At 35.2% G+C, this 27,593-nt stretch overlaps 2 protein-coding genes across 2 annotated transcripts in view; one reads left to right on the top strand and one right to left on the bottom strand.

The window, feature by feature from the left end:
• Positions 1-5,970: 5,970 nt before the first annotated feature.
• On the bottom strand, positions 5,971-7,069 carry LOC129941979 (isochorismatase domain-containing protein 1). Its single transcript, XM_056050765.1, has 3 exons — positions 6,794-7,069; positions 6,442-6,654; positions 5,971-6,367 (listed from the first exon to the last, which is right to left on the bottom strand). Exons 1-3 carry the CDS (start codon positions 6,914-6,916, stop codon positions 6,092-6,094), a joined length of 612 nt encoding a protein of 203 aa, XP_055906740.1. The 5' UTR covers positions 6,917-7,069; the 3' UTR covers positions 5,971-6,091.
• Positions 7,070-11,565: 4,496 nt separating this feature from the next.
• LOC129941978 (uncharacterized) overlaps positions 11,566-27,593 on the top strand; it is a 144,247-nt gene continuing 128,219 nt past the window's right edge. Inside the window, exon 1 of the mRNA XM_056050764.1 lies at positions 11,566-12,551. Coding sequence (XP_055906739.1) covers positions 12,521-12,551 — 31 coding nt within the window. The 5' untranslated portion in view covers positions 11,566-12,520. The remainder of the gene's footprint in view (positions 12,552-27,593) is intronic.

The following is a 27,593-nucleotide window of genomic DNA, read 5'->3' as shown; positions in this document are numbered from 1 at the left end:
TGTAAGTTCAAAGATATGTAAGTAACTTAATTTTTATTGCTAACTATTATTATTCTGAATTATTATTTTCACTAATGAAAAATTTGTAGGAATAGGTAAAGGATTACTTCCTGAAGTCCTTGCATTTACTTGAATTCACATTCTTTTGCAACAAAATTTCACCACACAATTATTGAAATTTTGATTTTAATCTCTTTGTATCTGACACCAAAAATTGATGTGCGATGTGCATGGGCCCCTTTAGAATATTTTGTGTTGTGTAATTTGTTTTAAGAATGCAAAGACTTCAAGTGAATTCAAGGACTTCAAGTGAATGGGCAGTTTAAGACGACATAGGCACTTGAAGGTAAGGCAAGTTTCTAATAACCGATTGACCAGCTGCCAAAATTGTCTTCCAATTAAGGTTACTTCAATGGTAAGTTCTTTGAAAAGTACTGATTGTGTGAAAATGACAGTTGATTCTGTTTTTTTCATTGAACTTAACTTCAACTTTATTACTCTGTTCTTTATTAAGTACTAAGTTCTTAGTTTGAAATTCATGACTTTTGCAAAACTAAGAAGTGGCATTGTTGAAATTGTATACGTTCAAAAAAGGAATTGAAAGCAAATTAAGTCGGTTTTGGCCGAAAACCTACATCGAAAACTCAAATTTTACCATACATTTTTGGTAAACCAAAAGTTTTATATAAAACCTGTCAAAAAGTAGTAGCAATTTAAAGTTGAACTAAGCAAACAAACCCTTACAAACATTCAGCGCTCAAATTAATGTAAGCAAAATTTGACACCCGGTGTCAAATGAAAACTCGTAAATGTTCGGTGTGAACGATTTTCAGGGTTTTCGAAAACCGTTATTGGAGTGAAAAGCCTAACAGACTTCAAAAGAATGCACAGACTTCAAGTGAAGCAATAGACGGGTTCAGGCGACTTAAGAAACTTGAAAGTAAGGCAAGTTTCTTATCTGATTGACAAGCTGCAAGAAAATAACCTTCCAATTGAGGCAATTTTATGGGAAAGTTGACTGGAATTAGTCAAGAAAAATCTCCCTGACTCTCAAGTCAAATCTATTTATGTCAAAATGACAATTGATCATGTATTTTTGATTCAACTGAAAGTTAAACTTTATTACTCTATGGTTTATTTCGTATTTCCTAAACAACTCCATTGATGTTCAAATGGTAGACAAGTGCATTCAAGAGGACACAAGCGTCCACAAGTTTTTCTCAAAACCCACCTCTGTCTATCAACTCCTACTCTCACCTCTCCGCGGTGAACATCGGGTGCCTAGTACCTCAACTGGAGATTGGGTTCCAACCCCAGTGGAAAGTTGTTGGGGACAGCAAACGAGAGAGGGGGGAGAGGTGTTTCCACTAAGGCACCTCTCCTTATCCAGGCGGCAGCGGACGAATTCTCGAGATAGATTCAACGGTGGCGTCTACAGTTCCAGTAAGGTTGAACTACTTAGTGAACACCTTATAGGGCTTCTTCGACATATTCGGAGCCCAGGCCTGTAAGGAGCGGTTTATCCGGCTCCCCTTCCTTGGAGTTATACTAAGGATCTGGCCCTCCAGGTTGGGGGTTGTGCCGTCGTCGGGGTGACTTCCTGGCCACGTAAAAATACCTTAAGTTTCGAAGCACCAACATGCCTCGGATACGGACGGATTCACTGTTGACAACCCACGCAAACGAAATAACAGACCACGTGCAGCCGAACAATTAGCGGAAGCCCTAAACTGCTGCAAGGCAGATATTACAGCCATCCAAGAAGTGCGATGGGATGGACCGGGCAAACGCAAACTAAAAGACTGCGATATCTACTACGGCGACTGCTACCGTGAACAAAGACAGCGTCTATTTGGGTGTGGATTTGTTGTTGGAACTAGACTCAGGCAAAAAGTCTTGAGTTTCAACAGTGTGAGCGAGCGCATCACGACAATTCGCATCAAGGCTAAATTCGCCAACATAAGCCTAATATGCGCGCATGCCCCAACAGAGGAGAAAGATGAAGACACCAAAGACATATTCTTCGAGCTCTTGGACAAGACATATGAGCAGTGCCCTGGCTATGACATTAAAATTGTCTTAGGAGATTTTAATGCCAAGCTAGGAAGAGAAGACATCTTTGGTGGCATAATCGGGTGATACAGCCTGCACGACACCCTTTCCGACAACGGATTCAGGCTGGTCGATTTCGCTGCGGGGCGAGACGTTCTGGTAGCTAGTACATGGAAATCTCCTGATCAATCAACCGTCAACCAGATTGACCACATTGCGATCGACGCACGACACTTCTCCAGTATCCAGGATATCCGAACATTCCGAGAGGCCAACATTGACTCGGACCACTACCTCGTTGTAGCCAAGGTACGGCTACGGATATCCCGATCCAAGCCAAAACAAGGAAGTACTGTGAAAAGATTCGACGTTAGACGGCTACAATCGCAAGAGACTGCCATGTCCTTTTCCGATCGAGTCTCTAATAACCTCCTAAGGAGTCCTATGCTTCCTGCATTAAGCAAAAAAAAACAACATTGCCTTGCAGCCATCAGAGATGCCGCCTTTGAAGTGCTAGGTTTCACACGGCCAACACAGCGAAACCCCTGGTTTGACAACGAATGCCGGCAAGCGCACGCAGCGAAACAAGAGGCATACAAAACGGCGCTGCACAAAAGGACTAGAGCTGCTCGCGAGCTCTACGAGCAGAAGAGGAAAGAGGAACACCGGCTTCTTAGACGGAAAAAAAGAGAGCATGAGAAGCGCGCGATCGAGGAGATAGAGGGATGTCACAACAGGAATGAGGTTCGTAAATTTTACCAAAAGGTAAAAAAACCTCCCAAGGGTACCAGCCACGAATCGAAGCCTGTAAAGACGATCAAGGGAACATCGTAGTAGAACCACAGTCGATGCTGAGAATATGGAAAGATCACTTCTCCAGATTATATAACGGCGATGACGAACTGAATTCCGCTGTAAGGGAGATAGAAACACTCAACCTGGGCGACGCAGACTATTCAAAGCAGCAGGCGATGACTTGGTACGGAGCATGCACCAACTCATCTGCAAAATATGGTCGGAAGAAAGCATGCCCGATGAGTGGAATCTTAGCATAGTGTGCCCGATACATAAGAAAGGAGACCCTTTAAACTGAGAGGCATCAGTCTCCTTAACATTGCGTATAAGATCCTCTCTGCCGTATTATGTGAACGTCTGAAGCCATTCGTCAACAACCTGATTGGTCCTTATCAGTGTGGCTTTAGACCAGGAAAGTCCACTATCGACCAAATATTCACACTACGGCAGATCTTGGAAAAAACCCAGGAGCTTCAAATCGATACCCACCATCTCTATGTCTAGTTTTAGCATCCCTGTCAAACTTATCCGTTTGTGCAGAATGACGATGGAGAATGCACGCTGCTCTATCAGGGTCGGAAAAGATCTTACCGATTCATTTGATGTCAAAAAAGGTTTTAGACAAGGCGATGCACTGTCATGCGACTTCTTCAACATCGTTGTGGAAAGAATTGTGCAAAACTCAACCGTCAACACTAGAGGCACAATCTTCCAAAGGTCCATCCAATTACTCGGATACGCAGATGATATTGACATAATTGGGAGATCAAAGCGTGATGTCAGTGGAGCGTTTTTGAGCATTGCGACGGAAGCGAAGAAGATGGGTTTAGTGGTCAATGAGGGCAAGACCGATTATATGCTGTCATAAAAAAAGGACACTGAACGACGACGTCTTGGATAAAACGTCACCATGGACAGCTTTAACTTTGAGGTAGTTAAGGACTTTGTCTACCTAGGCACCGCTATTAATACAGACAACGACACCAGCGCTGAATTCAAACTCTTTCAATTCGCTGCTTCTTTGGACTTAGAAGGCAATTGAGAAGTAAAGTCCTCTCTCGAGCATCTAAAATCACCATCTATAAGACACTCATCATCCCGGTTCTCATTTATGGCGCTGAGGCCTGGACCCTGTGAAAGAAAGATGAGAGCGTCTTAGGATGCTTCGAGAGAAAAATTCTTCGGGCGATTTTTGGTCCCGTACGCATAGATGGAGAATGGACTAGAAGATATAACGACGAACTGTACGGGCTGTACAGCACTGACCTAGTTAGCAGAATCAAAGTCCAACGGCTTAGATAGCTAGGTCATGTAGAGCGGATGGACATCAACGCTCCAGCTCGGAAGGTCTTCGAATCCAACCCGAGGGACGGCGCAGTAGAGGAAGACCGCGACTCAGGTGGCGCACCCAGGTGGGAGAGGACCTCAACCAACTTGGCGTGCGAAACTGGAGACAGCTAGCTAGGGACCGAGCTGGCTGGAGACGCTTGTTGGTTAAGGCTCAGGTCCGCCCCGGACTGTAGCGCTACCTTAAGTAAGTAAGTAAGTAAAGCTATATTTTTTGTACCCAAACATGCAAATAAACAGACCATAATGCAATATCTGTAAAACCAACTCCTCCACACAGGTTTTTCTTCACAAATTTTGAATTGGGAATTGGGGTAGTACTCTACGAACAAACCCCCTTTTTGAAGTTTTTATTTTATGTCAATGCTGCAATTGTTAAATAAACTTTTTTCTTATAGAATCTGAATTTCCAGATGCTTCTTCTTCAAAATTGTCAATTTTATTAGTTTTAGTTAGTTTTTTTTGCTGAAGTAACTTATAACTTGATTTTCAAAAAATATTCTTCTATTTGTGTTTTTTTATTTATTATTCTGTCAGGTCTTCTGTCAGTTGTACCAATGGTCGCATTCACAAAGCTAGTGGCTACGTAGTCAAAATTCAACTAGCTTTGTGAATGCAAAACTACACTACAAAGCTAATCAATCTGGAACTGTCATATTGTTGACAAATGCAAATATATTAAATAAGAAACATTTTTGATTTGATAACTTTAACTTATCTTTTGTTTTTTTTTTTAAATTCAATAAAATCAAATTTAAGACACAATGTGAATGATTTTAATTTGTATTTAAATACTAAACGATTTATTTTATTTTGAATTCGTGTGTTTTTACCGAGCAGCTGATTTTGAAACGTCAAAATCATTTTCCACTAACTTTGTAGCCAAATTTTTTTACACTAGGTATGTACGTCGGAGGGGAAATTTCAACATTTTTTGTAGTTAGATTTAGCCAATCAGAATCCCTTGACTACGGAGCCGCTAGCTTAGTGAATGCGATTGCGTTTGGATTATAAAATTGCAAAATTAACAAAATCTTTGTCAGAATACCCAAATGTTGAAACACCTGACATCTTTTTTACGATATTTCGATTAGTGATTTGTACGTTATGATATTTTAAAATTGATTTGGGCACTTTGACATTAATTTTGTGTTTTGTGGCATTTTCGTCTGTAAAAGTTTATAAGTCAAGTAATTTTGAGCGATATGATTTTGGGCGAAAGGAACTAACGCTGATTTATAATAATTGCATTTCCAAGATATTCCATTCTTTTACAAGACAAACAGCGGATTAGCTCTCTCAACTTCCAGTTCAATAACAAGGAATAAGCAATTGTCCTTTTTTCATTACAATTTGTTGTGATTGTTTTCAACTTCTTATAATCTTAAAATAACAAAGCAAGCACTTCTTAAATAAAATTATTAATTTATTGAATAAGAATCTATGTCTAAACACGTTCAACTATCAATCAAGAGTAATATCCTTTCTTCCAATCAGTTTTAAAAATGGTCGGTCAAAATATTATTTGCAATTGGTACCATTGCTTGTTTATTCCAGGGTTGTCAACACAATTACACTATACGTTTCAATTATGTTGGGGGTTGTCAAAAGTTCGACACAATTGATAAAAGAAAACATTGTGCTATTACCGTGCTTCTTACATATGTAATTGTCCTCGTGATTGTATTCATGGACCGAGAGCCCGATAAGTAAAGAAAACAATTTGCCCTCTACAAAAAGACTTCCGAAATAGGCTATTTGCAAGAAAAGAAAGTATTTTTGTTAACAAGTCCAATATATTTTCCCTTTGAATTTTACAATAACACAACAAAAAACGTTTATTACATGGAAATGCACTTTCTTTCATCAATATACTCCAGTAAGTATTTTAAAATGTTTACAATTTAGCCGAACCAGCTTTTGAGAGTTGCATGTCCGCTGACGGATCCCTAACGAGCTTGCTTACAATATTGAACTTGGGATGATTCTTGTCTTGCAGCAAACTAAAAATTACACTTTCGCTGGTAGTGATGATACATCCCAACTCCCTCAATCGATGCAAAGCTAAATCTCGATCTTGATTGAGACGAGAACAACAACAATCTGCTACGAGATTGACCTTGTAATCGTTTTCAATCAAATCAATTGCAGTCTGTTCGATACAAACGTGAGACTTGAAGAGGGATAAAAAACAATGTATACCTACATTACTTGTCATATTTTAATATAAAATTCAAACCATTTTACCTCTAAACCAAACAAAACGACGTCTTTAGGTTTCTCATTCGGAAACAGCTCCATAATCTTGCATTCTAATTCTGGCACCATCATGCTGAACTTGGTTTTTGGTATTATTCCTGCTGCATGGCTAACATCAATTTCCTTTACAATGTTTCCCAACTTTTCCGGATAATGTTCGGTGGCAATTAGAGGAACTTCGAGGACTTTTCCGGCATTCACCTTGATTTGGTTTGAGTATATAATAAATTATATGGTTTGTGGATAACGTAGGATGACATTTCAGTGGTTTAGGGAGCTCTGGGAAATTCATTCTAAACAGACAATGAGATATGACAATTCAACTCAAAACTAAACTCACCAATTTGTTCGTGTTTTGCACCATGTTATCAAACAGTGACATTGCTGGACGAAATTTATCTTGAATGTCACAAAGCAAAAACAATGTTTTCTTTGGGTCTAATTTGCTTAATTGTTTTGCCATTTTTAATTTTTAAGCAATGCAGTTGTGAAGAAAATACTCAGAAAGTTTCTTGAAAGGCAAATGTGAACAAAAAATGCACTTTGGACTGCCGACAAATCAAAGTAGCTTCAAACTTTGAGCTCGGAATAAGGGATATTAAATTTTTTATATGGAGATAGACAGGTGAGTTTTTATGGAAATGTCAAAACAATCAAAATTGCTATGGTAGAAAAAGTTTTGTTTTTCACAGTTGTTACTCTTGATATAAATGTGAGTTCATTCAGATGTGGTGAAAACGGATGAATCCAGATAGAAATGAAAAAAGAAATGACTATTTTCTTATGGTAAGTATACATCGAACTAGATCTGTATGAAATTATTTCAACATTTAAATTCGGACTAAATTGTGTTTAATTTTCTTTTGAGTCATGAGGTTTACTTTTGAATTTTTAGTTAAATTTCTTAAGAACACTCGGGAAAGATAAATGTCTTCATAAAATCTGTTCAGACATCCTTTTATGAAGTTTTTAATATGCAATATACAAACTGCAATTTTGAATTTGGCATACAATTTGCAAATTATTGACATGACCTGCATGGCTGTGGATTTTAGATTATAGCTATCATTTGTTGCCATCATGAACAATTTTGTTTCTAGATTCAAAATTAATTTTAAAATGATTTAATTTGATTTATTTAACTCGTCAGTTAATTTTAATCTTTTCAGTTTGCATTCGTATTAAATGATCAGCTGAACTTAAAGTTTAAAATTCAGAACAAAATCGTACCACTGAAAACTTTCCTTTTTTTCTATACCAACCTGTCAGTTTTACTTTCAATTATCAAATCTTAACTAGAATGTATTATTATAATCAGGAAAAACTTGATTAAAACCATAAAACTTTTGTGCAAAGGTAGAAATTATCAATAATGTCCATAGCTAAAGAGTGGTTAGATTTTAAGGGCTGATGTTTAATGTTATGCATTCCACCTCAACTTATCGTAGTGCCTTCTTCTCAAGTTATTTGTGAAAATAAAATGAATTCTAACCAATTCAAATTGATTTTGACGTAACACTAGCTCGTCTCGAAGAAGAGTTTTAACTGAAGTTCTGGGGACGGATGGAATGGGCTCACGACATGAACCAACAAGAACTCTAAGCTCGCTTGGCTGCAGCTATCCTCTTTTTTACTTCAACCGGTCCGAACAATTCCCTAAAGAGAAGCTAATTGTCTAGAAAATATATCATAGAATCAACTACAAACAAAAAAATAATTTTATTTAAAAAATTTTCTTCTTCTTTCACAACAAATTCAATCCAAAATACTGAGCTTATGACTATTGCTTCTGCTGACCAAATGTAACTTCAGAATCGCCATATATTGTGGCTGTCCGAGCACCTTATAGGCGGGGTTGAGAAGATTCTGAACGATTTCGTGTAGGTCCTTATGGACGGACTAGAAAAGGTCAATTCCTAGTTCCAGATTCGTACCGAAATCACACTCATCCAGAGCGATCACTGAAGCTGTTATGATGGGCTGCAATTTTTTCATTACTATCTCTTTGGTTTCTTCCTTTGAGGACTCACCTGGATTTACCAAAGGACTGATGTTGGCACCGCTGTCCATCAAGAAGCGATAGCCCACTGTTGTGGTTTTATTTACTGGAACAACGATCCACATTTTCGAATGTTTTGGCGCAAATTTTCCTAGCACAATGCGACATAGCAATTTATAGAAATTGTATAAATATGAAACATTTGTTTTGACAGCAGCCATCAACTGTTTTACTTACATTAATCTGAGTGCTGAATGTTTCGAAAGGTTTGTTAGTTCAACTTTGAATTGCTACCAGTTTTTGAGAGGTTTTTATATAAAACTTGTGGTTTTACTAAAAATTTATGGGAAAACTTGAGTTTTCGATGTAGGTTTTCGGCCAAAACCGATTATTTCGCCAATCCCGGGTTTTGGACTTGGTGTGAACAGCCTATAAGATGATAACGAACTTTCTGTGGCCCGCATTGGAGGATATGGATGTGAACGATATGTGATTTATCTCACTTGGACTTGGTGACGATCTCAACTGACCGTGATTTGACACCGTTGGACTTCTTTCCTTAGAACATCAATTATGCCTCAGCGTCATCGAAAATTTGGACTATCAGATAGAGGCGTGCCACCCAGGTCGTGTCGGCTATTTGTCCTATATTGTGTTCCATACATAATTGAACCATATCAATATTATCATAATAAGAAAACAATTTGATAATTTTCTAAATAATTTGTGTTTTATTCAAAATCACATCAGCTCTTAAATTGCAACTACGCTTTATAATCAATAACAGATACAACTTACCCTTTAAAAGAACAGACAAACACAGAAATTAAGGATGTATTGCCAACACTATTGTTCTGATTTGAACTCTTTTGTAATATATAAATATTTGTATTATAATTTTTTAATTGGTATTCAAGTGTTCATCTTTTATAAAATCTTTTTATGAGCTTCAAAAATAAAGCTAATCACTAATATAGACCTTTAATCTGTTACCATAATCCGCTTTAAACTATAACAAATACAAGGGTACGAATGAATATAATGTAAAGACATATTTTTGTTAAATATAAAATAATAAAACAAAACTGAAAGATTAATTTTATTTCTTCCACTTCTATAAACAATTTATGATGACAATTCAAAAATTTATGAATTTATGATGACAATTCAAAAATTTGACTTTTATTCTTCTACAATTTATAATCAATTTTAATTTCATTCTGTTACAATTTCATAATAGATTTTGGCTCTTTAAGCATCTTGCACATGAGCTACGAACTGCGAACTGGGGCTTTTCTTTATGAGCTTTATTTCTATCCGCAGACAGCGACGAATTGTCAATATATAATTACTCTTTTCAACAAACAAAAAAAGGGTGGTATAATTTTGAGGTTAAGTTGAGCTTGAACAATTTATTCGTTGCAGTGTGGATGGTATTTCGAACTCGAGTAGAGTTTGACAGTTTGTAGCAAACACACTACCAATTTTTTTTTCAAATTTGTCTTGCTTTAGAGAACAAAATGCTAATTTTATTATCCTAACATAAGTGTCAATTGGTTTTTATAATTTAAATGTGTTTTTGTTTAAAATGGACTTTTTGAAATGTGTAAAATCACGTTTGTTTGTCCATTCGTTAATTCGTTATTTGCTCTCAAGTGCAAGGCCCTTTAAATAGCATAACAAATTTTAAACAAGAATATGAACACCAAAAAATTCAATAAATCAAAATAAATTTTTGACAGAACTGAACAGAATTCCAATCTTAAATCTTATAGCCAATTAGGCACAATTTAGAGTTATATCAACTATTCTTGCACTTCAACGCAATTTTTATCGTGTTAAAGGGGATTAACGTGCATCCAGATCTGCTCAATGCAGAAAAGTAGAAGGAAGCAGACATATTTCAAAACCTGAAAGAAGCAGAGAACACACCAGTGGTAATTTGTTTTAATTCAAAAATAAAAATTAGGTAGAGCAACAGTCCATGAAGAACTAGGACCTAGTGACTTACAATTCTCAACCATTTCTGTGTGCGAGTAGGTTTATCAAGGATGAGACCTACTTCTGAACGGCTAATTTGAAAAAAAAAACACTTTTCACGATAAGATTTAAGATTTGTCAATTCTTCGCAAGACGCAGTACCCGTGAAAAAACTTTAGAAGGCACAGGCAGAGATTGAACCCAAGACCCCGGCATGACGGTCGAACCCACTAAACACATGCCACGGGTACTAATTTTAGTTGTTTGTTTCACTTCCTATAAAAAAACTATAACTTTTTGACAATACAGTGTTGTTGCAATCCTAAACGAAAGTGTTACGAATTAAATAAAATGACCTAACAAAATACAAACAAAAATAAATTGACAAATATTTTCAGACAACCAAAAAACATTGCTTTTAGAGTAAAAAAGGTGCTACAATTAGATCCACGGTATTTTTGTTTCTTCACACTCTTAAAATGGACGATAAAACGTGCTTTGAATTCAGTTAATTACTTTACTAATTCATGGAAAAATAATACAATTAGTTGCATTAACCTCACAATTAAAGGGAAATTAAAATGAATTTCTTGATGAAAGGTGTAACAAAATGTTAAAAAGTAACAGAGTAAAAATTTAAAAATAAAGAAGAAATGTAAAGCTTATGTTACGTTTGCAACATTGATGCATTCGAAGATGCTTAGATAAGAACAAACATGTTCGTATTCACTATATCGTTATTATTATCTCTATTGAAGACGACGGCATTTTTGATCTACTCTCTTTATCTAATCAGTGTGAATACGTTAATTTGCAATCTTTGTCATCAAACTTCAAAATACAGATACATGTAAGCCCACCATCAATTTTTGATAAACTTCAAGTACACGTTTGAGCGTTCCATTAATATTCGAGCTTGAAGGTTTGCAAATTTCCTTTTTTAGTTTTCCTCAATTTCCAATGCATCCAACCTTCACATAACAAAATTCACCACACGACAATCGCGCCAAAAAGGGACAACATTCCAAACAAGATGGTACAAAAAACCACCATACAAATATATATACTTGTCCTCCTCACACAACCCTACATTATATTTCACCACATTAAAAAAAAAGCAAGGTGAAGTCTGCCACAACATCACGACGAACGACAGTCAAACGGTCTCCCGTGTGAAAATTCGTTAAAAATCGTCAAAAACTAAGAAAAATATTCAAAATAAAATACAAAGAAATGCATTAAAGCATCTAAACAAGTGTTTCCTATCGGATTAAGTGTGAACATAAAATATTGCAAAATAAAATTTGTATTAAAAATGCAATATTTTGGTGCTGTACCTGCTTCTGCTTTTACTTCTACTTCTACTGCGGCTACATAGTTCGACCTCTGCACGCACCATTCGTATCGGATTCGATTCGCATTCGAGTCGTTGAATCGTTGATCAAATCAAACCAACCTCAACCATCTCTTCTCCATCTTCATCTGCTTCTCACCATCATCCTCCTAGTTCAAGAAGAAGAGAAGCACACCATCAACAGCAGCAGCTGCTGTACTTGCGAGTTGCGACAGCGACTGCGACAGCACTAACAAGGAATTCAAGTCTTTTTTTTCTCTTTTAATGTTAACTCACTCAAGGTTCAAAGAAAATTTAAAAAAAAAATTAAGTGAAAATGAAGCCAATTTCCAAAATCTAATAAATTTTTGTGTTAAATATTGTATAAAGTTTCCTGTGAATTAAATTCTGCTGTAGCTGCGGTGCTTATTTAAAAAAAGAATCAAAAAATTCAATAAAATTTTAAGAAGAAATAAAAACGGATAACCAAAAGTGTACTCTTATTCTTGTGTCTGCTTAATCCTCAAACCTCAATGTGAAAAGCGAAACAAAAGGAAAATAAAAATAAAATATTTTTCAGGTTTTTATTGTGTGGTGAGGTGAGGTGCCCAACCGTCGTGCGTGTTGTGAGTGTAATGAAATGTAATTCGTTTTATTGCTCGTCTTTCGGAATTGCCCTGAATTTTCCGCGAATGAAGAAAATCATTTGGGCCCCGACGAGATTTGCCGCTTCCTAAGAAAATTGAAAACCGCCAATGAGTCGACGACAGTCCTTGGATCGACCAGGTGCGAAAATATTTTATGTTTTTAATTTATTTTTATTGTAAAAACAAATAAAACAACATTTTTCAAAGTAGAAAGTGTCAGACATGCAAAAGCAAAAATGCATGAGAACGAGAATGAAAAGAAAATCTCAATCTCAGTGCTAGTGCTCTGTCTTAGCAAAAGGGACAAAACGAGTAATGTAAGACAAACAAGAAAGAGTTGTCTCTTTCTGTGTAGTCGCCGCGCAGTGTGCTAAAAATAAACGCATATTTTCACAATAAAATAACTCTCGGTTCGTCTCTTTTGCTCTGATGACAGCAGGTTGTCAATACAGCAGCCATTGATCTTTCTTGTCAAAAATTCTCTACGATTACGATACGAAACGAACAAATATTTATTTTATTTGACTGACAGAAACTTCTGGCAATACTGTGCCTGTGCTTTTGTTGAAGAGGAAAATTTATAAATGGATTTTCATCAATGAAAAGTTGTGTTTCTTATTTTTATGAATTGAGTATCGAAAAGTCGATAAAATAAATGTTTTATTTTTATTTTGTTATTTTTGGCTAAAATTGATGGAAAAAATTTTTCAAGTTTTCAATTTGAAATTCTTGATGAAAACAAAAACTTTACACAGTCGAGGAAAGTGTCGCCATTTTTTTTTTCTCCCATGTCTGGTTTTTCGCCTTTTTTTATTATTTCTTTTTGATACACCACCGATGAAATGAAATGGAGGTACCAATTACAAAACAAAAATCCGTTTTCGTTAGGATGGATACATACACTTTGTTTTACCTGTTTTTCTTTTTTGTATTTTGTTTTGTTCTATTTTACTTTGTATATTTTAAAGCGGCGTTGCCTATTCTCTATTTTTTGTTGTTGTTGTTGTTTTCCCATTGCCAATCTGTGAACTTTGAGAATTTTCTAGGCAGAAAAACAAAAAGTCGTAAGTAAACTTCTGCAGTGTGCACTGCACCCGCTATACAACAATGAAATTAACAATAATAACAATTTTTATCTTATTAGCTATTGCTCTAGACGAGGAAAGGTGGAATAGGTATAAATAAATAAATAAATTATGCTCTTTTTTACCGTTGCGAAATTGTAAACAAATCGTTAAGTTGATTTGATGTACAGAAAAACTACCTATACGTAATTTTCTTCTTTTTTTATTTATGTAGATGAATTTGGAATTTGTTTAGGAATTATTTTTGTTGGATTTTATTGTTTTTTTTTTTTTGTTTTGTTGTTTAGTTGTTATTTTTAGCTTTTAATGTTTTTAAAATGAGGTATAGGTTGTTTTTAGAGCAGAAATAATTATGCGATTATTTATTTTTGTTTTTAATCAAATTTACAATCACTCTCAACTCTCTCAAAAAGCAAACATTTTATAGATAAAATATCTACAGTGAGTGTCATTAATATTCGGTTTTTATTCTTAAACATACTTTTGTTGTTCTTTTCGTAGTAAAAGTTGAATTTAGTTTTATTATTGTGTTTTATAAATAAGTATTTTATTCCCAAAATATTTCCTTAAACAAAATTTGCAATCGCTTAACTGCATTAAGATATACGATAAACAACACAAAAAGGACACATGTAAGAGCTTCATTAATATTGGGTTTTTTGTTTTCTTTCCTGAGTTTGACATTTGCTTCGATTAACAGTTTTTCTATTCAAGAGTAACGTTAAAATAAAATGTTGACATTTTTGCATACATTTAAAACGATTTAGTGTAAGATCGTTTGGTTTTATTTAAAAAGTTAATCATAGCTCGCAAAGGAAAAAATGCAAGCCTTGAAAAAAGAAACCTTGTTATTTTTCACTGTAATAAAGATGAAACAAAAATTGCTGATATTTTAGACATGAAGCCAAAGACTGTCGGTGATATTGTGCGGAGGAATAAAAGAGGAGTATGGATCGAACCAAATATCTGCATGAAAGGTACGCCATGCATTTCGGCAAGAGTCATGGGAAATGAAGTATTCGTAGACGGTATATTGAAAAAGAAAAACTATTTGAGGATCCTAAACGAAAATTTAAGTTAAAGTGCTGAGAAAATGGGCATTTTAAGGAATTTCAAATTTTACCAGGACAACGACCCGAAGCACAAGGCGTATGTTGTAAGGGAATGGCTTCTGTATAACTCTCCAAAAGTTATCCAAACACTTCTAAAATTTCTAGACCTTAACCCAATCGAGAATTTGTGGAATGAATTGGACCGTCGAGTTCGCGACGGTCTCTTTAATAAGTGCACTGAAGCAACGGCTACAGAATGAAGCAAAATAGACATTGAATACCTTCATACAATTATAAAAGATATGCCCAAGCGACTGGACGGAGTTTTATCCAATCAAAGGAACTGCCCTGATGTTATGCAACCGCCCGATCAATCTCCAGACCTGAATGTAATTCAGCCCTAATCTCCTATTCACGTGGATCGTATATTCTTTGACACTGCCTTTGCATTCTGCTATCCATCGAGTGAACTACAGTATCCATTTGTGTAATTTTTGGAAATGGGCAGTATTGGATTTTGTATTCTAATTGTAAGCAGAAGAATAAGAATATCCCCAAACAGAGAGCTTCGGATAAATGTTAAAAAGTGTCTTCCTTCCCCTAAAAATGTTAATATTCTTTAGCATTTAGCAGTAAATTAGTTTTTACTTACATTATGCTTACAAAAATTAACAAACCAGACATCAAATGAAAAATTCGCTGCAATTTTTATGCGGATCTGAATTGTATAGAATGAATGCTTTCACGTGAATAGAAGAATACCGCGCAGTATTACCGACATACACAGATTCACTTCGAATGAATGATTAGTGAAAATTCAAGTAAAATTGCCCCCGATGAATAGCAGAATAGGCTTGATTGAAAATGTGTGGGCACATCTTGAGCATGAAATCAGGAATTATCAAATAACTCAAGAATATCTAACAAAAAAAGGCCCTTTTAAGGAAGTAAGAAAAAAAATTCCGTTTATACAAAGAACCTGTTTAGACCATTTCCAAAAAGATTGGAGTCTGTGAAAAACTTTTAAGAATGTCCATCTTATTATAAGAAACTAATTCTTAACTTATGTCACCTAAATTCTTGAAATTTGTTTTTACTTAAATAAGTCAGCTTCAATTACTGAGGTAATTAGTTAAATCCTCAATTTTCAAAACTTAGACCGTTTTGCAATTTTGTATGGACTTAAAAAATATGTTGAACAGTAATTTCAGAAAAAAATCATTTTATATTATAATACGATGAACTATACATGGTGCCAATAATTAAATGTTGTATATTTGAATATTCTCCTTCATAGTCGCACAAAAGACAAATGTCTTGACATCACATTTGATAAGGTTGAATGCTACAACAAAATATTGATAGTGCCACACCACATAAGCCAGATCAAAAAAGTCTTTAATATCAAGTTGTGTTGATTTTTCTCAGGTTTGCTTATATCATTTGAAAATTATTCAATGCGACCAGAAGGGTTGAACCCAGGATAGCCACAATTTAAATACTTGTTGGACTGCTTTAATTCGGACACATTCCTTGGGTAAATTTTGTACAACCTTTGTATGTCTCAGTCATGTCATGTGATCTTCGAACCAGTGAAAAAAGGAGTTTTGAATGGCATAACCGGCTTCACTTTAATCAATTTTGTGAAGCTTTGATCAATTTTGCTGAAGCTCCTCCAACACTTTTAAGTAACAGTCCTTGTCGCATCAGAGTCTTCTAAGAAATTCTTTCCCTCCAGTGTCCTAGCAGAACATGATCACTCCCTTTGTATGACGAATTCTTTTTGAAAATGACCTTATTAAACAGATCAAAGATTTCTAATTTTGAAAACACAACACAGCTGTAGCTCACGGATTACTTGGAGTATATTGGCCTAAAGTGCTTGAAACGTTTCCGTGTTGTTAGCATACTATTGGTCTCTTATGTTTTGTCGACAAATTAGATCCAAAGCGCTCATATCGCAGCTTCAAGACGGCCACTTGACATTACTAAGATGGCTTTTAACAAGAGTGTGGCATAAACTGTATAGCAGAACCCTTTACCCTATATGAACCAGAGGTCAGCAAAGTGTCCAATTTCAGTAAAAAGGAGTCGCTTAACATTGCCCTGTAATGTCCATCTTTGACTGAAACATTGTACAACGTGTTTTAATCAATCTGTGGGTCTCTTGGACAGCTTTAATTGTTCAGTCACAATCACAGATTCGAAGTGGTCCCGAGGACCACTAAATTTCACCCTTTAGATCCCTATTGTTAATACAATATAAAAATATGTATTCTAAAATAAAAAAATAAAACCTTATTTTTTTCTCACAGATCAAATTTTCGAAGCCGATTGAAAAAAGGTCTGATGAGTCAAGATTTCCTTTATTAGAATTATTAAACACCAGTTTCAATTTATTGTAATTCAAAAAAGGTTTTTTTAGATCTTAAATCAGGTTAAGATGCTGCAAACAGGTTTTCATGTAATTTTGAAAATTTTATTAAAAATTCCAGATTTTCTTGAATGGCCTGAAATTCTGATATTATAAATTGTTTCAAATAAAATCTTAAGATGAGAAAAAAAAAGACAATTTTTTCTTATAACAAAAACCTACACAACATGTCACTTTTTGACTCTTATTTTACAATTAATTTCAAATATGTATTCGTAAACCAGTCTAGATTCTTTTGCAATGCATGTTTAATCAGTTTTTTTTTTGGGAGTGACACAATATCAGAAACCTCAAAAATACCACGAACAGTTGAATAAATAAAGTAATTAATATTTTCTAAACAAAAAATGTCTCTCAAAATTAGACAAAGAAATATAACATTGGTCTGGGAATAATTCATAACAACTGTTTAATTTTATTGAAAAGAGTTTATTAAGAAGATTATATTAATGCATGTTCTTTATTGTTTTTATATTTGTCACATGATTGTTCCTACTCGAAGCTTGCGGGGTCATGTTCCCAGTAATCGAACACTTAGTGGCTCGCAGTAAAGCAATCTTGAATTCTAAGAGAACCGTTTAACATATCTACATTGAGTTGATTGGAGATAGCTCCTCAAAACCAAAAAGTTTACATGAAATAGAAGTTTGTTTAGCTTAAAGCCAATGTCTTAAAGTTTTGAAAAGATATTTGAGTCGAAATTCAATTTTTACCAACTTTGAGTACCTAATATTTTTTTAGGTTTTTATTTTTGTCAATTCGATTTTTCTCAAAATTTTACTAAATGTTGAAAACAATATTTTACTTTTCCGGTCTTTGGAGAAAAACTAAAAAAAGTTTCGTCTCCATTATAAATCGGATAAGGTTTATTTAAAATTGTTGGAAAACTTGTTAAGTTTATACTTGCGATCAAAATCTCTAAGTAATCAAGTTCTGACTATTATGTATAAAGAAAATATTTTTCAATAAAATATTTCTTCTGTCATTTACTATCGTTATAAAAGTCGTTTTAATATAATTCTGTTAAAAGGTTATGGACCCAGGACAATAGCAAGATTCAAGGAATATATACATATACTGGAGAAAAATGTCTGTACAACAGAATTTGGGAATCCATCAAATGGAGAAGCTAACTGGTTCTGAAAATTGGTCAATTGGAGTTTTGCCATGAAAACCCAACTAGAACTTGAACTCAAGCCATTTCAAGGTCAAATTAAGACAGCAAATAACATGTTAATGAATGCTGTTAGTAAGGGCGACATTTCGTTGACTGTTTTAACTCCTAAAGGAAGACGTGATGTTGTTGTTCATGATGCTCTTTATGTCCCGGAATTAAAAGTCAACTTACTATCCATAAAGAAGATTGTGGATCATGACAATGTTGTCATCTTCGACAAAGATGGATGTCGTGTCATGAATTCTTCAAATGAAGTCATTGCAAATGGTAAATCTGAAAACGGTCTTTACAAGTTGGATACTGCTCCATATAAGAATGCTAATTTTGCAAGAAGTAACCTGGACAATGTTTGGCATCGAAGGTTTGGTCACTTAGAACAAGAAAATTTGAAATTACTTGCTCGAGGCTTAGTTAAGGGTATTGCTTTGAGTCAAGATTCTCAGTCGACATGTTTGTCATGTGCAGAAGGCAAGCAGCATCGGACAAGTTTTCCATCAGAAGGGTCAAGGTCATCAAAAGTACTTCAGATAATCCATTCAGACGTATGTGGTCCAATGGAGGCGAAATCTATAAAGGGAAGTATATATTTTGTTACTTTAATAGATGATTTCACTCGGAAGGTATTTGTTTACTTTATGAAGACGAAAGATGCTGTGTTGAACTGTTTTCGTGAATTCAAAGCCGAAGTCGAAAACCAACAAGAATCCAGAATTAAAATTTTACGAACGGACAATGGTACAGAATTCAAAAACAAAGCTATGCAACTAGAGTTGAAGAAGTCTGGGATTGTTCATCAAACAACCGTTCCCTATGCTCCAGAACAGAACGGTTTGGCAGAAAGTATGAACAGAACTCTTATAGAGAAGGCTCGAGCTATGTTGTGTGATGCTAAAATGCCTAAATTTTTTTGGGCTGAAACAGTTAACTGTGCAAGTTATATTGTCAACCGTTCACCGCATAGAAAGCTTAAAAAAACTCCAGAAGAGTTATGGAGCAATCGCAAACCGGATGTTAGTTCTTTTTGAATTTTTGGTTGCACAGCGATGTCTCACATTCCCAAACAAAAACGACGAAAGCTGGATTCAAAATCCGAAAAATGCATTTTTGTGGGATATTCGAATACTTCCAAAGGTTTCCGTCTGTACAGCCTACAAAAGAAAGATGTTTTCATCAGCCGTGATGTTGTATTTCACGAGGATAACTTTCACTACAAAATTCAAAATGAAAACACCAATGAAGTTCCAAAGTATACAGCCGTAATGGGGGTACATCCAATAGAGAAACAAGAAAATCTTGTCATAGAGAACGACTACGAGTCATGTTCATCAAATCCAGAATTTGAAGAGGGGGATAACGAAGAAGATCCATCAGTGGCAACGTTGTCATCAGAAACTCACGATCTTGTTTCAACGTTGAGCGTTCAATTTGATGTTGGTAGTCCGCAGATAGATGAAGATAATCTAAACCTACCAAAAGCTGGAGAATCTGCTCTCTCACTCCTAAGCGAAAGAATCTCAAAATTACCAAGAGTAGTTTACAATGCTGCGACTGTCAACATCTTGGAAGAACCCGGAGACATGGAAGATATGTTATTCAGAAATGAGAAAGAAAAATGGATAGAAGCGATGCAGAGTGAGATGAAATCATTTGAGGAAAATGATACCTGGAAATGTGTCGACAAGCCTGCTGGAGCCAACGTTATCAAGACGAAATGGGTATTCAAGAAGAAGCCAGATGAGATGGATAATGTACGATACAAGGCTCGATTGGTGGTTTTACACAGAAGAAAGGTATTGACTATGAAAAAACCTATTCACCTGTTGTGAGTTACTCTTCTATCCGGTATTTAATAGCATTGTCAGTAAAGTATGATTTGCGAATTGAACAGATGGATGCTATTACTGCTTTTCTCCAAGGTGAGTTAACTGAAGATATCTATGTTGAGAAACCGAAGGGGTTTTTGATGGGAAGAGAAGGTCAAGTGATGAAACTGAACAAAGCTGTTTATGGACTTAAGCAATCAAGTTTAGTTAGGAACACCAAATTGGATCGAGTCCTACAAAAACTTGAATTGAAGCGTTCGCAAGTTGATCCTTGCATATACTTCCATAGAAAGGATAAGGCCATGACGTTTCTAGCAATCTGATGAAATCCTAATCTTCACTAACGAAACAGTATTTTATGAAAATGTGAAACTAAATTTGATGCAAGAGTTCAAAATGAAGTTTTTGGGAACCGCGAAGAATTGTTTAGGAATTCAGATTTCACGTGACAAAGATGGAATTTATCTAGATCAAGAAAAATATTATCTGAGATGCTGATGAAATTTAACATGGATGAGTCAAATCCTGTAGCAACTCCTATGGATATCAACATAAAACTGTCAAAAGAGATGTCACCTTAATCTTCAGAAGAAGAAAAAGAAATGGCTAAGATTCCTTATCAGCAAGCAATTGGAAGCTTATTATTCGCAGCACAGTGCACTCGACCGGATATTTGCTTTACAGTCAACAAATTAAGCAAATTCAACAACTGTCCTGGCAAAGAACATTGGACTGCTGTCAAGAGACTCTTTAGATATCTGAAAGGGACAAAATCGGCCAAACTGAAATTTTCAAGAAATGGAAATCCTGAATTTCAAATATATTCTGATTCAGATTGGGCAAGCGATTGTGACGAAAGAAGATCTGTCACAGGATACGTATGTATGTATCTTACAGGGAGGTGCCGTGTCTTGGACGACAAAACATCAGCCAACTGTTGCATTATCCACAACAGAAGCCGAATATATGGCACTTTCGGCCTCAACTCAAGAAGCAATGTGGATTCGTGGCCTCGAGTCTGAATACTTGCGATTAAAATCTCAAGTAATCAAGTTTTGACTATTATGTATAAAGAAAATATTTTTCAATAAAATATTTCTTCTGTCATTTACTATCGTTATAATCAAGTCGTTTTAATATAACTCTGTTAAAAAAAATAAATTCCAATAAATAGTTTTTTAGGTCAAGGAACCATTTACGAATGCTTTCTTCTTTAACGAAGAAAGTGCGGAGTGTCTTCATGCACCTCCTCGATACCGCCTCCACTGCATAGATCAATTGAACTGATTCTCATGTTTTTCATATGATAACCTAAAAGATTGTCCGGTGATTATGCTCACAAGAGATCGAAGTGATCCCTTGTGTAGCTGCATAATTCTTTCCGTTCTTTGTTTGTTAAAACAGGGCCAGATCTTTCTTGTAGTGCCGCAGGTGTCAAAAAGTTTCCACCTTTCATCTGCCTTCATAGTTATTCTTTTTGAGATTTCCTGTTTTAAATAACAGGTAAGGCCTGGTACCCAGCAGAGTCTAATGTTGTGCTGTGCGCCAAGAACCTTAAGCTCTTCGCGGCAGCATGAAACAAGCTTTGATTTTATCTCAGTTGCAGTAATCGCTTTTATTACCGCTTGGCTATCAATGTAAAAGGTGATATCAGCTCGTGGTATCGCCATCATTGATACCTTTTTAGCAGCTGTTGTCACTGCCGCTTGGAAGACGCTACTGTAATTTGGAAACCGAAGCGATGCGGTTTTTTTGAGAGCCTCAGAAAAGAAGTCTGCCCCTACACCAGTGTCCATTTTAGAGTCATCAGTATAGATAGCTATTGACGAATCACTGAAGTATGGTATATTATCTATCCATTCCTCTACGCTTGGGATGGCAGCCTGGAATGGTTTATGAAAATCAAGTTCGGGTGTTTTATATTATAGTCTGTTGTAGTACTATGATCCATAACTTTATGAAGGATCTGGGCATGTCCTATGGAACTGTTTATCCAGACCTTATTTTGACTAAGTTTCAGGGCACTTGGCCGCAGATTCTTGAACAAGGAGGTCTAGGGGAATTTTTTGCCGTAATTTTTGGTCATGTAAAAATTTGGTCCGTCGAATATGGGCGTTGCAGGCCTTCCTGGCTTGCTTGAACTTATTCCGGTTTTTCTCAGTTGGGATTGGCTTTAAAACAACGGAAACTTACCTTCTTGACCCTTATAACCTCCTTACAGCTCGCATCGAACAATGCCTTTTCCTTAGGTCTGATGCTTTTAACCCTTTTCGTGATGAAATTTCTCATTCCCAGGAGAATCAAACTTGTGATCATATCAGCGCTGGCGTCAACGTCGAGGAAGCATAGTGACCAGTTAAAGATCCTAAAATATGTATTGAGACCGTCCCAGTTGGCTTTCTCGTATTGACCTTGATTCGAATTTTGTCCCCAGAGATTCTACTGTCTTATTTTATTGAAAAAGGTTAAACTCATATGATTTCCTTCAATATTCGAAGTTTCAACGAAAGAAAACTTTTTCAGGGGATTTTCCCTAATTCGAACACTAGCGTTCGAACAGGTTTTTTTCTAAAAGTGTTCGATTACAGGGAGTGTTCGAAATCAGGCGACCATTCTGTATCAATTATTATTTTCTGAGAAATCATTGTTATTTAAATTTATTAGGGATTAAACCAGCATTCTTTGGCTATTCCTTAGTTAAACTAATTAGAACCACCCACAGCTAATTTATACGTTGCAATTTTGTTTATGCGATTACAACTTTGAAGATACTTATAGACGCATTAAAACGGTGTCTGAACTATTTTTGGCATTCAACAATAAATTATAAACATACAAAACGAAGATAAAAGTGTCTCAATTGATTTTATCCCTACCAACAAAGATTCATTTATTTCCAAGAAAACTTAATTGGAATATATCTAATTTTAGTAGGTATCCGAAATGACTTTCCTCTTATCCACCTTTAACGAATATTAAAAAAGAAAAATCAATAATTCCCAATACGAATACCGAGAACAATATAAGTATATTCCAACTCGTCACGTTTGTTTACTCTCAACATTTATTTGCTATGCTCAAAATCAATCGTTTGCAATCAATTTCAACTATTCGATATAGTTAAGTTACCCAATGGCATTATAACGCCATTCTATTGCCCGCCGCATTTCTGTCGGCATAAGTTAAGATATTCATTCATTCGAATAAAAATGAAAATCAAATTCCGATAATTCTAAGTAATAAATCAAATCATAATACACCACACTCAACAAGCAATTCTACCTTTTACCCACTCACTACCATGACGATCTAAACTACACCTACCTCAATTCATCGCGCATTCATCAGTTGTTGAATAAAAATAAAAAGAATTCCAATTAACAATAACTCAGCACACAATTTTTGCCGCCTGCTGCCAGCCACCGCCACCATAAGCTATAAATAGTTATAGTATGCCCGTGCCCGAGAAAAATTCTCTCCGACTCGTATTCGAGACTCTTGGCACTGGCACGTAATATAACAATACAAAAAACGAACACACCATAAATTTATAGAGCAACAGCAATGACACTGGCTCTGGCACACCCCCTTTTTGTCAGAACTAAGAACTACCTGTATGTCTCTTTGACATATGAAACGTCAAATAGTTTCATACAATTTCGTTGCAACTATTACAAAAATAATGATAAGATTCCTGAATAATAATAAAACGATAGAAAATAAAAACGAATCGCTTATCCAAAAACAAAAGTTTTTTTTATTTTGTTTTGTTTTTTAAATATTATAATTTATTCCGGCATACCCAATTTTAAAACTAACCCTGACCTACAGACAATAAATAAATAATCATGCGATTTATTGTTTTGAATTTTTCATGCAGGCAACAATCTGTGAATATTGAATTACTATTCACCACTTTTTGATGGATAACAAAAAATAAACATGACAGCAGCAGCGCCAGCCCTGGGATATGGAAGAACTCCCATTGGGCATACACCTTTTTGTTTTGATAGTCGAAAAAACTATTCACAATGGTGAAATAAAAAAAAAGAAAAGAAGAATGGAATGACGCTAAAAACAACCCTTTCATGAAAATTATTGGAAAATTTATTTTCAGAGGTACACTTGTCTGACATTTTGATATCGACAATCGACAACGAGACGCGGCGCGACATGACACACCTAAATAGACGGCCTATTGTTGTTCCTCTCACGTCACCCACTAACTATGGTGGGTGCAACAAAGACACAAAGCGCATCACCCTTAGCCCTCCGCCCTTCGTACCCTCAACCAAAAAACCTACTTGCCTGACTGAACTTTGGACAAGTGTTTGCTGTCGCGCTTATCTCTGATTATCTTATGCGACTAAGTTGTGTTCTTTTATCGGCAGCGACAAGTCTTTTATGATAGATTCGAACTTAAATGTCAAATCGCATTTATTTACTATCGGTAGTTGTTATCCCTTGATCTTATTATCATTAAATAATTATTTAATTATCTCTCATTGACTTGGGAGAAACAAAAAAATTAATAATGTAATTTTTGTCCATAATGGTGGCGGCGATGGCGATGGTTATGGCGGTTGGCGGATGTGTCATCCATCTCTTTCATTTTTTCTATCTTTTAGATACATTTTGAAGTTAGTTCTGTCTTTTTTTATGCATACAGAATTTTTCTGGTTTGTTTATTTCGATTTCGAAGAGCTGACTACGCGCTATAATGACGGCGACTACGACGACGACGACAACGACAACGGCGGCATCAAAAAATTGATTAATTTTTTATATGCCACTCCGAGTCAAGTCTATAACATAGGTACACTCTTCTCGATTCTCCTCGACTCTCGTTGTTTGCTTTGGATTGCTGCGATGCGAAGCAATATGGAAATGTAAATTTTGTTGTTTCTCGTTACACTTTTCTTTACCTCGTCCTCGTTGCCTTATTGTATAGTATCGTATCGTCGTAATTCGCATGTCACAATACACACAGATTATAATTCTCGAACCACTCCATGGATAAACCTACACTTCTCCAAAATATAAAGAGGGATGAAGACGAACTCTTGTTATGATGATTACCCTTTGCGCTGTGATTTCAGTGTTGCCTATTTTTCAACAAAAAAAAAGCAAAAACGAATACGCTAAAACTTATATTTTTTCCTCTTAGTTCTGTCATTTTCATTTTTCTTATAAATGAACAATACTTTTAGAAATTCAGAGTATTGGAACAGACCTATTGTGTGTTTCTTATTCTGTTCAGTGTGTTCATAGCTTTAAAATTGTATTAATTTGGTTGTTCAAATGACGATTGTGAATGAATAAATTTTAAATGTGCGACTTATTCGTTGGCATTAATTAACGTACGAAACGGATTGGGAGCCTAATGGCTGAATCACAAAGACGCTTCAGCTTCGGCTTCACCTGACGTTTACGAGTTTAGCCATAGGAATTCAATGCATGCTATCACAATGGAGCTTCGACCTCACGTTTCGTTTGACTATCGTAAGGAAAAGAACGCAATGTAACGTAATATGACTCCAAACGGAAGCTCTAGTTCAATTATTTGAACATTTGCTTTGTCTGACAGGTCAACAGCTGTAAAAAAATGTCAACAAACAAAATATTTGCAATTTGGAGGGATGAAATAATAGAAATGTCATTCAAAGCAACCTCGAAGCAGGCCCACCGTAACGCAGACGAAGCTGGTTTGTGATTCAGCCATAAGTGCCTGAAAACGTACAGAGCAGAATTTGATCAGGCGTGCTTAACGTGCCTTACGCAACTTATCCGTTGACATTAACTTACGAAACGGATTGGGAAGCCAAACGGATACATTGCGTTGTTTTGACAGTTTAATTCAAATTACTAGGTCTGTTCAATTTCTTGAATTCATTGGGTACTAAGCGTTTTATAGAACTAATAAAGGCTTAACTTTATATTTTATAAGCTTTTGCTAGTTAAAAAAAACCTGAACAAATGTCAGAATTTTCTTCGCAAAACTGTCAAGATAATTTACAAAATGTAGAAAATATAAGAAGCAAGTTCATTTTCGTTTTTTTAATAAACATTTCATTTTATTTTTAACGCAAATATGTTGCTTTTTTGCCGCTTCTAATAATAACGTGTAAAATTGACTGAGGTATTAGTAGTATATATCTATAGACATTTTTCTTTTATAGTTTAGAGAATAGTTTGAACTGTCAAACAAAAAATTATGTTTGTTTTTTTACCTCTGAACATTCAGAGCTTCAAATTTGCGTTGAGAGCGCGATTTACGAGCTCAGATTAAAACAAATGAGCGTTCAGAACACATTTTGTTTAGAGGATGTTCTGAGCAGGCTAAGTATAGTCGGAATCTGTTTACAGTTCTTTTCTGACAAAAAAAAACGCCTTACGGGTCAAATCTCTGAAATAAGAAATTACAACCCCCTTTGTGAAATAAATTCAATGACTCTGTTTCATTATCTGACATTTACTTTGCGTTAAGGAACAATCCGAACACAGAAAATAAATGGCCAGCAGTAATGACATTTAAGGACTAGTCACATTATGAGCGCGACTAGCGACTAACGAATGAACTATTATTTATCCGTTATGGCATTTCTTTTAAGCAGTATTCACATGAGCGCGACCAACGAACGACGAATGAATTACAAAATTTGAGTTTTTATACGTTTGAAGACATAATTCCACACAAATTCTTAAAAAAACGATAGCAATATAGTTTTTATTCGATTTATGATGCATACTTTTACTTTTCATTATCATATATTAATAAATTTAAGAAAACAAATTTATTCGTCGCGAAAAAAATTGTAGTTTATACGAACTGTCAAACTTTATTCGCGTTCCACATTATCCACACTCGCAACGAATAAAATCGCGTGCTTAACCTAAAAAAATCATTCTTGTTGGCTGTAGCACAATTGTCAAAGTCAAACTTCATTCGCTACGAATTAAAAACTGTTATGTGAAAGAAATGTCAAAATCGACGAATATTCGTTCATTCGTTGGTCGTGCTTATGTGAATAGTGCTTTACATGGCTTGTTTTTGTTCGTTATTACAGTTGGACAACAAAAACAAGAATATTTTATTCGTTAAAGTGTGGATTGTATGTGGAACGCGAATTGAGTTTGACAGTTCGTCACAATCAGGTTGATCCGCAACGAACAATTTGTCTTCGTCTTTTTTTTGTAAAAAAAAAGCTACAGAATTTTATTACCTTACGATCCTTAAAATTAACTTAAGCTATATTTTTTAGACATCTTAAGGCTGGAATAACACGTTTACATGTTATTTTTGTTAGTAAATTTTACATACACTGATGTATTATATGCTGCATTGTCTTATTGAAACCATTTGTCACGTGTAAACCGCAACAAACAGTTAGCCTTATTCTGCTATTTAGGTGTATCGTATATTCGATTTTCTTTATATTTTGTATATTTCTGCTATCCATCGGGTGAACTACATTATCTCAAACCAATTTGACATTCAAATAAACAGCTGTTCATGTAAAAATCTTGGGATTGTTGGATAAATTGTTTTGATTCATACGAAAATGAAGTTTAATCAATCCACTTGAATAATTTGTGTAATTTTTGGAAAT

The sequence above is a fragment of the Eupeodes corollae genome, chromosome 1, assembly GCF_945859685.1.
Source record: "Eupeodes corollae chromosome 1, idEupCoro1.1, whole genome shotgun sequence".
Classification (NCBI taxonomy): Eukaryota; Metazoa; Arthropoda; class Insecta; order Diptera; family Syrphidae; genus Eupeodes; species Eupeodes corollae.
The sequence above is the reverse complement of the archived record's forward strand: the minus strand, read 5'-3'. Positions and strand labels throughout refer to the sequence as shown.